The sequence below is a fragment of the Nansenia antarctica genome (genome assembly GCF_963989245.1).
Source record: "Nansenia antarctica genome assembly, chromosome: 6".
Classification (NCBI taxonomy): Eukaryota; Metazoa; Chordata; class Actinopteri; order Argentiniformes; family Microstomatidae; genus Nansenia; species Nansenia antarctica.
In genome coordinates, this window is record NC_137676.1 from 27,137,110 (window position 1) to 27,152,358 (window position 15,249).

A 15,249-nucleotide genomic window follows, 5' to 3' on the forward strand; every position below is an offset into this window, starting at 1 on the left:
CCCTTCGAGGGCAGGAACCTTTTTGAGACCCGGAACCTTTTTGCCAGGCTGCGTGTGACGTGTGACGCTGCACACCGTTGATTGGTCAATGGAAATCGTCATCCCATGTTCATAGATTTCATCACTAACCGCCATTTTTAAATACCACAACAGATTTCGCTCTAGGAAAATGTCACTTACAGTTTCTGTAATAACGTATTAATTAAGATTTGAAAAAATATGATAACCATCGTATTATCTTAGTTTAATGTCATTTCAATGCATCATAGAACTTTTATTTACAACAAGCATAACCAAAAAAATCGCTATTATGGCGATGTGCTGTGCCTATGCTGTTCCTCAGTCCAGAGCTTCATCATCCCCCTTCTAAAACTGCCATCTCCCCTTTCCATCCCTTATGTCATTTTATCAATGAACATTGTATTAATGTTATTTCAACATTTAAGTCTCTTTCACACATAGTTCCCTGTAACTTCAATGGAATCCCAAGCTGTGCCGTCCAGGCATTTTAGCCGTTCACTCATGAGTCAAATGCCGGTAGATTCGCGTCTTGCTCCCTTTAACACATGTCGGCGTTTCCCTGGTTGCGAGATCTAAACTAGTAGAACTGAAATCGGCAGGTAACAGGCACGTAACATCCATATGCTGTATATATAAATAAATATATTTGACTACAAGCAAGACACCGGAGCACTCTATAAACGCGGAGATTGTATGAGGCAGTCAGTCAGCCTTTTCGTAGAAATACATCGCTTCCCAATCCCTGGTTGCGAGATCTAAACTACAAATCTACTAGAACTGAAAGCGGCAAGTAGGCTAACAGGCACGTAACATCCATATCCTGTATAAATAAATATATTTGACTACCAGCAAGACAGCGCTGCACTCGTATCTATCAGCCTGTCTGTATGTCATAATGATGTCGTTGAATGTCGTGGAATGGTCATTGAATGCCGATGCTGAGATACTGTGCTGATGGACCATTCGCTGACTGTCTTAATAAATCAAGTACAGAGATTCCGACCCGTGTTGAACATCCTATTTCCTTGTCAAATCGTGTATGCTGTGCACCTACCTAATCTATCCTGAGATGACACAACGCATTCAAGATCACAATCCTCAATAGATTGATTCCATCGTTTTACCGACAAGAAGATTCTACAATCTATCAGCCTTTCCGTAGAAATACATCGCTCCCTGTATAACAATATATATATAACGTTACATGTTTTAAGGCTGATCTGTGCATGATGGTGCTGCATTTTGACATAATTCTTATCGCATTTCCCCCCGTTGTGCTGTGCTGTGCCGTTCCATAGTCCAGAGCTTCATCATCCCCCTTCTAAAACTGCCATCACCCCTTTCCATCCCTGGCGTCATTTTATCAATGAACGTGGTATTATACATATTTACATATTACATATTTGTTGTTATTTATGGAAGTGTCCGGTTGCCGTCCCCGAGAAGATATGCTTTTAACCGTAAACTCAATGAACCGGGAGTTCACCCGCTGCTGCTCGCAGCACCGCGCCAGCTGGTTGAAACTCCCGTTGACAGCGGGGGGAGAGAAAAGTTTTAACAGGGAATTCGCTCCGCGCTGTGTCGACCGTGATAAGAGTGTCGTATCGACACAATTCAAATGGTTTTGGATTCCCTGTCCTCTCCCCTATCCGGACACGTTAGAATTGTTATCCTAACCCACGGTAAATCACAGTTATTAACCCGCAAAGGGTGCCTCCGGGCACCGTGTTTGTCCGTGAATAACACGGCACACAATGATACTACAGTTCATAAAGCAGACAAGTGAAGGCAGTGGTTTTAAGGGTTCAAAAAACATGACTTTATTATGTGTACATAGCTTCCTCTCTCTCTTTCTCTTTCTCTCCAAAAAACCACGGTTAATAATATACCACATGCCGAGGAAAAAGTATACGATAGCATCAAGTTCCTCCATGTTGCTATTGTTGTGGCTGTGTTGTGTCTCGTGAAAATATACGTCACCACCATGGCGCGCTTTTATGACGCGTAACTCCGCCTACTATCGCCTACTCCTCCTACTCGTTCCTGGTCTCTTGTGTATAGTGGAAAACCAGAACTGTTCAAAAGCGTGCCGAAGCGAGCCGACCCGAGCCGAGCCGGGCCGATAGTGGAAAAGCGCCATAAGGCTTCCCATCCCCACCACATCCCTACCCTTGATAACCACATACACCTCTGCTATATCACCCCTTCATAACCACATACACCTCTGCAGGGCTTAAAGTGGGAAAAAATCCTGTGCCTGAAACTTTTTCTTGGGGAGGGGGGTCACAGTTTGAGATATTGGGAGAGCGGGTACAGAAGACAGCTTCTTGTCTCAATGTTTAAATGCATTAATACTATTTTATAGTCAATACAACATATATGTCTCAATGTTAAAATGCATTAATACTGTTTTATACTCAATACAAAATAAAATAATATATTTAGATGTCTTTAAAAGAACAAACTGATTAAATCACTTAAGGCCAAACTGATTGCATCACTTATTAAGCCACTATCACTATAACAATACAGAATAACATATATACATGTCTTTAAAAGAACAAACTGATTACTTATTAAGCCACTATCACTATAACAATACAGAATAAAATATATACATGTCTTTAAGAGAACAAACAGATTACTTATTAAGCCACTATCACTATAACAATACAGAATACAATATATACATGTCTTTAAAATAACAAACTGGTTACTTATTAAGCCACTATCACTTATATTCTCCTTCTTTTTGGGTCATAAACAAAGCCCTGCAATTTCTCCAAGACACTCCTTTTCAAGGCATTAAGTGTTCCAGGGGAGACAGAGGACGCTTTGAGTGGTGCAGTGGAGGCAGTGGGTGGTGCAGTGGAGGGTTTGAGTGCTTTGGCTGGTCCAGTGAAGGCTTTAGGTGGTGCAGTGGAGGATTTTAGTGCTTTGGGTGGTCCAAAGAAAGCTTTAGGTGGTGCAGTGGAGGATTTGAGTGCTTTGGGTGGTCCAGTGAAGGCTTTGGGAGGTCCAGTGGAGGCAGTGAAGGCTTTGGGAGGTCCAGTGGAGGCAGTGGAGGCTTTGGGAGGTCCAGTGGAGGCTTTGGGAGGTCCAGTGGAGGCAGTGAAGGCTTTGGGTGTAACTCTGGCCACGAGCTACCAGGTCCACATCTATTTGGTATGCCCGTACCTCTTCATCTAGTTGACCAATCTCTGGTTCAACTACATTAGGCAAGGCCTTGCCTAATGTGATGAAAGCCCCACAGACAGATTCATCTTGAATCAAAGAAGGAGTCAAAGCCGAGAGTGCAGTGATGATGTGGTTGTCGAGAGGAAGCTTTTTAACTCTTTGACTGCCAGCCATGTTCAGAGCGGAGAGCTCCACACTGCCAGACTTTTGGGGCATTTTCGCTGAACTTTGAAGACCCACCAAATATTGACTTTTCGGACTACATAAACATTGAACATATCTACCAAAACTTTAGACTCTCTTCTTTCATCAGAAAAAGAAAGTTTGTTTCTAGCCTCTTTGAGTGTTTAGAAATCGGCCGTAGAACATAGGGTGGTTTCAGCAAAAACACCTGATTTTGACCAATAAACAGAGAAAACGAGCTTTTTCTGCAGAACTTTTTTTTTTTTTTTTTTTCTGCACTTTTTCTGTATCATCCGACTCTGAACTGTTTGAAGAGTCGCGCGATGGCCGCGATGCTCCGCAATGCTCCGCGCCGCGTTTGGCACATACCCTGATCCGTTTCGCCATTACTACAACCCACAGCAAGCCACTTCCTTCTCCAGGCTTTTATCGAACTACTGCCCCCATCTGGGACCGAAATACATTACACCCAAGTCTGAAATTCACTCGCTAGGTGTAGAACAAAAAAAAAATCTATAAGACTGGCAGTCAACGTTACTATTCTATAAGACGCCAATGTCTTTGGCAGTCAATGAGGAAATCTGCTGCCTTCATATAACCTTCTCTGAGAGAGCTGTAGAGATTGTTAACCCATATCTTCCCCTCGACACGAGCCTTGTTCAGTGCAGAGTAGCAATGTGTGCCGACAAACAGCCTTTTGTCAGACAGTTGCAAGTCTCGACTCTGGACATCAACTTTGACTAGCCTCTTTGCACTCAGTGGGATGGCGGAGGGCATCATGAAATTGGACAGCAGTTCTCTGACCAGGGCCACCATCTCCACATGCAGCAAGTGCACCAGGGGTTTCTCATGCTGCAGTTTTTTTTCAGAAATCCCTGAAAGGTTGGAAGGACACCTGCAAACAAAGTACAAAATATCAGAATCAGAATCAGAATGACTTTATTCGCCAAGTAGGTTTTCACATACAAGGAATTTGCTATGGTTGTTGGTGCATACAGACAACAATAATAATAATAATAATAATAAGAAGAAGAATTAAAAAGCAATTACATGACAGAACATTTAAATATATTCACTACCAATCAAAAGGTTTGACACATATAATATGCTACACTAGCAGTCATTATTACTCTGTTCTTGTTGGATTGAGAGGAATAAAACATCAGTCAGGGTTGTGCGCTCATGTACAGCTATTGCCACTCGAGTTAGCCTACTTGTAATATACCTCTGAACATGTCAATCAAGGCTGTCAACCTATCAAACTCCAAGAAGAGAACAGAGATCCGTGCCTTCCGGTTCTGATTCTCTGCTGTTCTCATTCGGGATGCTGCCTCTTGTTCTTGCTGAAGAACATCTACTCTGGCCCTTTCCTCAAATGTTAGTGCATGCCTTTCAAACACTTGGTTAAGAAGCCATCTGCAGTACACACACACGCACACACGCACACACACACACACACACACACACACACACACACACACACACACACACACACACACACACAGATTTTGTTTCATTGTGGATTACAGATTAAAACTCAACCTGTTAACTCAAATAAATTGTCAATGTCAATGGCCTTGGATAGGCTACAGTTAAAAACCAGGAAAATAGGCCGAAACTGAAAACGTATTCTCCGGTAAGGAAAATGCAATGCTCATGTTGATGCTCATGTTACATACTAATTTAACTAATTCATGAATTTTATATTACATTTTTAGCAAATGATTATCTTCACCACTACGTGGCCGAAATCTAGTCTCTACACCATTAACTACAGATTAACACAAGCAATACAGTACAAATCATTTACAGTGAACTGTTCATTTAACACTAACATAATTTGCATTACCTGTATTTATGCTCTTCATTTGGATCCAACACATGGTAGTAGTGCAACACTAGTACATCCATAAGTTCATGTAACCTGTTGCACACCTATGAGGGGTGGAAGTAATACACATTAATTAATATAAAAATCTTTTTTATGAATAGCCTACATTTTTGTTGCTTTCACCCCTCATTATACACACCTCCAGGATCTGTAGAAAGCGGTTGCCGATGGGCCTGATTAAGCTCTTGACTGGTTGATGAAGAAGAGACCGGAACTCTGCAAAGATCTCCTTCTGTTTTGAGGACTTTTCTATATCATAATAGATGTCATTGCAGAATCCTTCCACCTCAGAGGTAAATGGGCTCATCATGGCCTTGGCGGCATTGTTCACCATGAAACATGACAGAACTTACCAACTCATGTTTGACAACTGAACAACTTGGTTGCTAGGTATTACGCTGCAAATACCTGTCGAATACTGCTCTTAATGTGAAGCAGTAGATGTCGTTAGTAGATCCTAGTTATATATTTCTGCATACAATCGCATAAACTCCTGACTGTATCTCCACATATGTCGAGCAGGTTAGGGTTCTCCTTCCTTGCTTGTGTCTCCAGTCCAGTCTTCTTTCCTCTCATCACTGCACAGTTGTCAAGCAGAATACTGATGACTAGTGACCAGTCAAGACCATTGGACTCCAGGATATCTTTGAGCTCCTGCATGAGGGCTGAGGAGTTGCCGATGTTTACTTTCCTGCTGGCTAGGTGTTGTGTTGTTACCTTGGCCAGATCATCATCAAAAAAACGAACAAGGACATTGAGGATTTTGTCCATGTTAAGATTTGTAGCTTCGTCGTTATTCATTGAAAATTTTGCTTTTTTTTGCTTTTCACATAGCCGTTTTTTAAATTCCGGGGCAAGGCCATGTGTGTTTAAATAGCTGGCGTGCTGGTTGGAAACGGACAGCTTTGTCAGTGCATTTTTATCTTGTGATAGCGTCTTGCACAAATCGACGAGTGGCTGAGCCACTGTGAAAGACAGATCATGTTCGGCTATAAACGCACACACTCAGATCTTTTGCTCGCAAACACGGTCGGTCATTGAAGATGAAGTGGTACCTGTAGCCGTCGCTCCCGGCAAGGTTGTTGTGTGAGCGAGCGCTTGAACCGACGCTTGGTGACCAGGATCTGAGGCATGTCGAGCAATAATCGTCTTCCCACTGCTGCCGTAGAGGAGTCTCTTCGAGCACGGCGTACAGAAACAAGCACCCGGCTCCCTCAGTTTGAGGCACCACGTCCCATAAGGCTTTCCGCCACTACTCTCCTCTATCCATGCCCAGCGCCATTTATTTCTTACTCCTCGTTCTAATATAGCTGTGTCTTCGCCAGTTTTGAGAAACTTGGCTTCCATTTTAATAGACTAAAGTTAGCGAGATAGCGGGCTGCTAAAAGCGAACGTCTCTACAAGCTAACATTACACTCATTCAAACTTCTTAAGGCCCGCCCCACTACTCTGCCTCCGATTGGCTAGAAGTCGTTGGTTGGCTTGAGCAATGTGATACCATTGGTAGGCGGAACTGTCTCTTTGCTGAAGATGACTCTTTAAATTACGATGTAAACCAATAGCGTGTGATATATATATATATATTTATTTATTTATTTTTAAATTCCCCCGCGCCGGAAATCCGGCACTGTGCCGGAGTACTTTAAGCCCTGCCTCTGCTATAACACCCCTCCATAAACACATACACCTCTGCTATATCACCCCTCCATAAACACATACACCTCGGCTATATCACCCCTCCATAAACATACACCTCTGCTATATCACCACTCCATAAACATATACACCTCTGCTATATCACTCCTCCATAAACACATACACCTCTGCTATATCACCCCTCCATAACCACATACACCTCTGCTATATCACCCCTCCATAATCACATACACCTCTGCTATATCACCCCTCCCCTCCATAACCACATACACCTCTGCTATATCACCCCTCCATAACCACATACACCTCTGCTATATCACCCCTCCCCTCCATAACCACATACACCTCTGCTGTATCCAGTGGAGAGCGTAGCTACATGGCATGTATGTCTGAACAGTGCTTCTCTACTTCACCTTCTTATCCAGGCCTTTAGCTTCCATCTCCAACACTATGGCCCTGTTATCCTTTATCTCCTCAGCGGTGACCTGCAAAACACACACACACACACACACACACACACACACACACACACACACACACACACAGACACCTGGTTGGATTACTGATTGGCACACAATGATCTCAAGCCTCACTGCTTGCTCTGGGTTTGGGTTTATGTACATTATTAACAGAATATTTGCCTAACTGACAACATCCACCCAGGCATTTATTTTTCTACATACAGTAATGGTGCCTTTTCCTGCAGGTTTGCCCTTCTTCAGCTCCAGGGGTCGAGTCATCTTCTTACTAGACACAACCTGAAACACCAACGGCTATTAGCTGAAGGCACACCAGAGACTAAAACAATAATATTGTGGTTGGGTACTGTAGGTGCGTCATTGAAAGATCCCATTCATACCACAACATGCCGATCGCCAATCAGCCAATTGTCACAGAGGCTGTGTTCCAGTAACCACAACGGCAGAGCACTTTGAGAGATGTGTGGCATGCAAATGGTACGCTAATGTGGATATTGAAATATCATATGGAGTCCATCCTATTCGTAACACCGTTATCCTCACCTGCCCCAGGGTGCACTCAAACCCTCCCAGGAAGTCATCATCGTTGAGATCCACGGACTTGTTATCGATGTCGTAGAGCGCCAACTTCAGCTTCTGCACCTTCTCAAACTGGTAGTCCAGCTGCAGCTTGGTAGAGAACTCCGGGTCCTGGCAGTTCTTCACTCTCTCAGTCCGACCCAACTGGAACAACACAAACATGAACCTTGTCACCTGCCTGGTTCAGTGCATGTTGCTGTCGAGCAATCTAGACGTTTTTGTTGGTCAGTGAGTCTAGTTAAGTTATGGTCACTTAGCAGAGCCTTGTGGGGTGGCAGGTAGCCTAGAGGTTAGAGAAGGCAGCCAGCAATCAGTAGGTTGCTGGTTTGATCCCCACCCCAGGAGGTAGCCGGATGTGAGCTGGAGGGTTGCTGGAGAGTTGCTGACTCTGTGTTTGATTGACTGCATGGCAAATAAAACTAGTGTTTTGTTTGTATTATAACTCTGATTCTAAAACATAGTACCGTAGCTACATTCATTCTAACAACGTGCTTCAGAAATGTGTATAACTTTATAAAGTCATTTAGCACTGATTAAGACACAACTTTTGTCAACTTCAAATGCCAACCAGTTTTATGGAGGACCAAGTCTGCCAAAATTAACAATAAATATGAAGACACATAAATGAATGTATGAACAAATAAATCAATGAATACACACAGTATAACGCAATACATTTCTATATGTATTTATTCTTTTCCACATTTATTCTTTCTTTTCCACATTCATTCTTTCTTTTCCACATTGTTTTCCACATTCATTCTTTCTTTTCCACATTCATTCTTTCATTCTTTCTTTTCCACATTCATTCTTTCTTTTCCACATTTATTCTTTATTTTCCACTTTATCAGTAATGTATGCAAATATCTGGGGGCGTATCTTGCATGTTGTCCACGCCCCTACGCATTTTCATTGGTTGATACCACGCGTGACATATGAAAGCAGCGACGCTGTTATTACCACAGACGGGTAGAGAGTCCATAGTCCCGTTCTCACACAGCCTCTTTCTCCCTATCATTTCCATGGAATCCCAAACTATGTCGACATCCCAAGCTATTCCCGTGTTGTCCCCTTTCACACATGTCGGCAATGGTCTATACTAGTCCATCAGCACTGTATGGGAGAACTTGGTGATAACCACAATACCAGTTGACTCAATTAGACATATACGCTCTGGGCTATGCGCGATGCAAGACAGCTGAGAGTGTCTCCACTGCGTTTATATCACAAAATGTACATTTGATAAGTAAAAGTAAGCTAGCTAAGTAAGCAATCTAGCTGACTATGACTGGAAACGAAGTACGATCCAGTTAGAATTATATAAGATCTAGTTGTGTTTTCCTGCTGGTCTCGAACAGACTTGTGGTGACTAAAAATGGCTTTAAAAAATGCCTTTCCACCAAAGAATATACGTATGTATATGCGATATATCATACCTATATATCAGTGTTTCCTCTATATGCATTTATTGGTGGCGGGCCGCCACGAATGAATTTGCTCCGCCACCAAATGATTCAGACAGTCCACTTTGATTCAGGCTGCGCAGAAAGGCAGCGAGTTATTATGACCGGAGAACTGAAAAAAAGCATGTGTCCCTGAACGCTCCGCCAATCACTGTGAATAAACTGACTCTGAGAATGTCCTCACGTCACATTTTACCGTAATACCCTATATGTTGGTTGAAGTGCAACATCTCACCTTTCAGGGACAGTTGGAATTTTTTCGATAGCACAAACCGTTTAGAAATTACGGTAATTACAATGTCGGGTGCGGATTTGTGCCGGTGGCAGTACATTCGGCGCAGAAGTGGTATCTATACCAGATAAATAATAACCATTTGCTTACGTAATTTTTCGTTTGTTTACATAGTCTGAAACTACAGATGGTAAGCTTTCAAATGATGCGTCATACATTGAAATCGAAAAAAGAATCAAGACGACACGAGTATTTGAATGTTTGTTTGTATCATGTTTTGCTCAAGAATGGTGACTGCTAAAAACGCTGCTACTAACGTTTCGTTCTAAAACGAAAGTATTGCAACGTCCCCACTTGGACAGTGGTTGAAATAATGACAGATAGCTTCTCTCATGTAATCTGTGCGTTTAATTGTAAACTATCTCATACACAACTTTCTTAGTTCACCCGAGCTCTCTCTCCCAACGGTCTCAATAACACACACAGCATCACAGGGGTGCATTGGCGCACAACACAGTAACAGTGCGAACATGAACTCAAGCATTAATGAACATTAATGAACAGGGTTGTTCTATCTAATTTATTATGTTTGTGTTATGCTAATAAATGTAGATCCACACAGGTATTCATTCTGACAACACACACACACAGTCGTAAAGCTCTAACAGAACGTGACGTCGTAAAGTGCAACAAAGTGCTGCAATGACATACTGTCGTACATAACAATATTGGTATTTGATCACCTTCTATATAAAATCACCTGCTCGGCTTTAATGACTTAACCGCTATTTAAGAAATTATATTTGTTTTCGCGTGCACGCGCTGCGCGCGCGAAAGACGACCACCCCGCCACGAATGTGAAAAATCCTGGAGGAAACACTGTATGTATATGCGATATATCATACCTCCACTATGATTCATATGCCCTAACCCTTTTTTGGAAATTAGAGTGTCTGCTCTCGGCTGAGGGCTTCATCACGTCTCGCGCAGTATCAACCAATGAAAATGCGCAGGGGCGTGGACAACATGCAAGATACGCCCCTATGTTTGCATACATTACTGATAAAGCGAAAGACAATGTTGTTTTCACCTATCTATTCACATAGAATAGTTTGTCTTTGTCATTGTCAGATGTGCATGCAAATATAGGGGCGTATCTTGGACGCACTCTACGCATTTTCATTGGTTGATACTGCACGTGACGTAGTAAAGCACTCAGCCAAGAGTACCTGAACATTTCATTACCATCTGGGTGGGCAAATTCTAGATGTGATTTTTTTATTCCTATACATCCCTAGAAAAGTCTGGGGAAAATGCCTATTTTAAGTAGATAATGTATAATTTGTATATTTAAACTTAAAAATTCTGAAAACAATAAATGTACCCATCCATGGGTTTGACCTTTCATCTTTTTTTTGTGGACCTGAATGCAGGACACTGAGGCCGAGGCAGATGAAAGGTCAAACCCATGGATGGGGTACATTTATTGTTTTCTGAATTTTTATGTTTAAATATACAAATTATACATTATATAATTTGTATTGTAATCTGTAAAATATACAGACTTTTCCAGAATAGAAATCTAATCAGTAAAAACTAATCTAAAACTAATCTAAGCAAGCCTTTAGAATATGGATAATAACACATACAATACATACAAATCTTACTTACTCCTCTTACTGTAGGCTATTGTCTTTATATAATGTGTGCATATAATGCACTTTGAATTGCCCTTGTCGTATGAAATGTGCTATACAAATAAACTTGCCTTGCCTAAACCCTTTTGGAAGGTTTTGTTTATGTCCAGGTTTCACACAACTTTGTAGTTACATGTTCAGTGAGTGAGTCTAGTTGCTGGTGACCGCTAGGACCATAGGCAGATGCCTTGTTGGTAAGTAATTTGTTCAAAGCAAAAAAACAAATAAAGTGTGTGTTTACCCCCTCAAATAAATTAACTTAGCCCCGGTCAGATCCATATTTAGAGGTAAGTTACCTCAGGTAACTTTAGCTAGCAAGCTAGTTTAGAGTTAGTGGTAATGTTTATCTAGCTAGTTACTAAGCGTCCTTATTACATTTATTTTGAACTTATATTCTCAATTGACTTTCACATTGATCTAATTACAGTTTTTCCCAATTGCTAAAACACAAAAGCCAATTCTCTAAACCAAATGACCAGTTCTCTAAACACATTTAATAAAACTAGCTCCCATTTGCCAAAACCATAAACACATTTCACATGAAGACACAATTCACAAAACACAATCCTCCTTTTCTCATAAGTCTAAACACATTTTGTCTTGCTAAAACACAAGTTGCAAAAAACTCTGCTCAAATTCTCAGATTAAAGCTCATGTGATGCAAAATGCTTGCCACAGTCAGCAAAATTTGAACACAATGAACACACCTAGCTTCATTCATTAAACATAACGACTCAACATTTAAGACACTTGTTGCAAATGATTGTGGTGTGTGTGTGTGTGTGTGTGTGTGGTATAGTTCCATAAATAAATTTTAAAAACATCACACCCTGAACATTGTTTTCAGTGAGTATTGTTGTGTGTAATGGATCCTCTGTAGTGTTTGCATTGAGTTGTGATACAGTACAGTAGTGTACATGTTACGGTACATGTGGGAATACAGTACATGTGGGAAAACTAAGGCCCTTGCACACCAATGCGTTTTTTACGTGCATTTTTTACGTCCGTTAAAAAAAATAATTAGAACTCATGTTGTGTCAACCACGCTTGCACACCAATCCGTAATATTGGTCCGTCCCCCCCAAAAAAACGAAACCGGTTCGATTTTCTGCGTTTTTCGCGTCCATCAAAAGCGTTTTGAGAGTAGTTTTTTTGTTTTGTTTTTTTACTCTGGCCAACTCTGGCCACCGTACGAATGTACACTGAGGTAAACAGTGAGAGACACCACTGAGGTAAAGTAAAGTGAGACTAGATAAGAGAAAGTGATGGCCTCCGAGAAGCTAATCCTACTTGTGTCAGAGCACAAAGCTCTTTATGAAAAACAGAGTCGTGATTACAAAGATTCAGAGTATAAAGACAGAATATGGCAGAGTATTGGAGAGCAGACTGGAATCGGGAATGGTATGTATTGATTACGAAAGATTAGACTAGTGTAGTGGTCATTATTAGTTTTTATTTTTTATTTTTTTATTTTTAAATCATGTTCGAAATAAAAGATTCATTCATTCATTCATTCATTCATTCGTAGACTAGTGATTGTGTTCTGGGTAGCTAGCTAGTTAGGTATGAATGCCATTTAGCAATAAGCTGTCTTGTTTTACTGTATAAAGCAGGGGAAGTGAAGAAAATGTGGCGCAACTTGCGGGACACATACATCCGCAAGAAGAGGGATGACAAATGTAGAAGCGGTCAGGGAGCAAGCGTCAATAAAAAATGGAAATACATGGAGGCAATGTCCTTCCTAAAATCGTCCACACTCCACAACAAAGAGAAGGTAAAGTTAGCCTATCCAGAAATGCACAACAACAATGATGATGATGCTTACAGCAGAGTGCAACTTATTAGCCACACAGTATGGTTTCATAACGCAGATAACGCCTACTTTCAACAGATCAGACAGTAATGTTCAATTTGATGAGGAGGATGAAACAGAGGATGAGGACACACAGACAGAGAGGGAGAGCTCCAGTGTAGGGATGGAGACAGAGCAGACCAGCTCAGCCTCTTCAGGTATAACAAGTTGAGAAAAAATGGTATCATTTGCACCTACCACTGGTGTGTATAACTCAAAATTAGTTATATTTAGAGGAGAGGTAGGGTCACACTCAAAGAAGGGGAAAAAAGTCATTAAGTTCTCTGCATTTGGTTTAATACATCGTTTTGCATGCATGTGCTTCCTCCTCTGTGCATTTAGAATGTAGAGTGCATATTGCGAAAGTTCGCAACGTAAAAAAACGCAACGGACTCCGCAACGGACCGGTGTGCAAGGTCTCTGTGCGTAACGTTTTTTTCGGATGACGGATTTAAAAATATGCATGCGTAAACAAACGCATTGGTGTGCAAAGACCTTTAGGGTTAGGTGCTAGGGTGCTAGGGTTAAGGTTAGGGTTAGGATTAGGGGTAAGGTTAGGGTTAGGGTTAAGGTCAGGGTTAGACATGCCAGCATGTACCAAGTCACCCTAGCACCTAACACTAGTTTTCCCACATGTACCGTATTCCCACATGTACCGTAACATACATACTGTATTTTCTGTAGATTTACATATTGTTCATATGAAACACACACATCTATGAATGCCCAATACTCTACAGTGATATATTCTGAGAACAGATACTGTAAGGTTTCTAAAAATGTGCTTTGGCAGTTGTGAGAAAAAAAAAGAACATTCTCATTTCTCACACACTGAACATTGTGTTTTCAGTTGTTTTGTTGTAGTCTGTAATGATGCATATAGTGTTTACATTTTTGCAGGCTTTGAGCAGCTGTTTTGGTGTGAAAGTTTGAGTTTTGAAGAGAGAAGGTGTGGTTTTGCTTATGTAGCTTTAGAAAAGTGTGTTGTGTTTAGAGTTTTGGGAAAATGGAGGGAAGTTTTGTGAAATGTGTTTTAGCAATTGAGAAAAACTGTATAATCAAAGCTGTAAAGAAAATACAGGTGATGAACAAGAATAGAAATGAAAGAACCAAACTAAGATTGTTTTTGCCAATAGCTATGAAATACATCTCTTAAAAATGTCTGCAAATGCTGAATCACAAAACACGGACGGAATGTACACTATTTTCACTGTCACTGTCGAAATACAGTATTATGTCTGAAAAATCTCAAATAATTCTGAAATAACACTGGCTACAATTGTGTGTGCATGGGTATGCCTGTCTACACAACACATGAAGCACAGAATGTGACAGTGTGTGTACCTCAAATGTACTTTTTGAAGTTGCTGCATACATTCGCAGGGCTTAAAGTGGGAAAAAATCCTGTGCCTGAAACTTTTTCTTGGGGAGGGGGGTCACAGTTTGAGATATTGGGAGAGCGGGTACAGAAGACAGCTTCTTGTCTCAATGTTTAAATGCATTAATACTATTTTATAGTCAATACAAAATATATGTCTCAATGTTAAAATGCATTAATACTTTAAATTAATGTGCAACAATACTATGTGCAATATGACAACCCTTGTGTACATAAGGTTCAGATATAGGAAAAGTTAGGATATTTATAGCATAGCATAGAGTACAGCACAGTGTTTTATTGTATAGTATAGTAGTATAGTAGATAGTGTACATAGCCTTTATTTATGTAAACCAGCTCTTTTCCCTTTTTTATTTTACCCTTGGCCCTCGTGTTTTTAGTCTTTTTCCAAGCACCAGGGGAGCCCCCCCTCCTAAATTTCGTTGTATGGTACCTGTACTGTATTACAGTTTTTCTCAATTGCTAAAACACATTTCACAAAACTTTCCTCCATTTTCCCAAAACTCTAAACACAACACACTTTTCTAAAGCTACATAAGCAAAACCACACCTTCCCTCTTCAAAACTCAAACTCAAACCCTACCCCTAATCCTAACCCTAACCTTACTGTAACCCTAGCA

At 41.0% G+C, this 15,249-nt stretch overlaps 1 protein-coding gene across 1 annotated transcript in view; it reads right to left on the bottom strand.

Moving 5' to 3' along the window:
- The window catches only part of cpne1 (copine I), a 58,076-nt gene that overhangs the window by 39,803 nt on the left and 3,024 nt on the right, over positions 1 to 15,249 (bottom strand). Inside the window, exons 3-5 of the mRNA XM_080534019.1 lie at positions 7,951 to 8,130; positions 7,612 to 7,686; positions 7,342 to 7,413 (exon numbers count right to left, since the gene is read on the bottom strand). Coding sequence (XP_080390145.1) covers positions 7,342 to 7,413; positions 7,612 to 7,686; positions 7,951 to 8,130 — 327 coding nt within the window. The remainder of the gene's footprint in view (positions 1 to 7,341; positions 7,414 to 7,611; positions 7,687 to 7,950; positions 8,131 to 15,249) is intronic.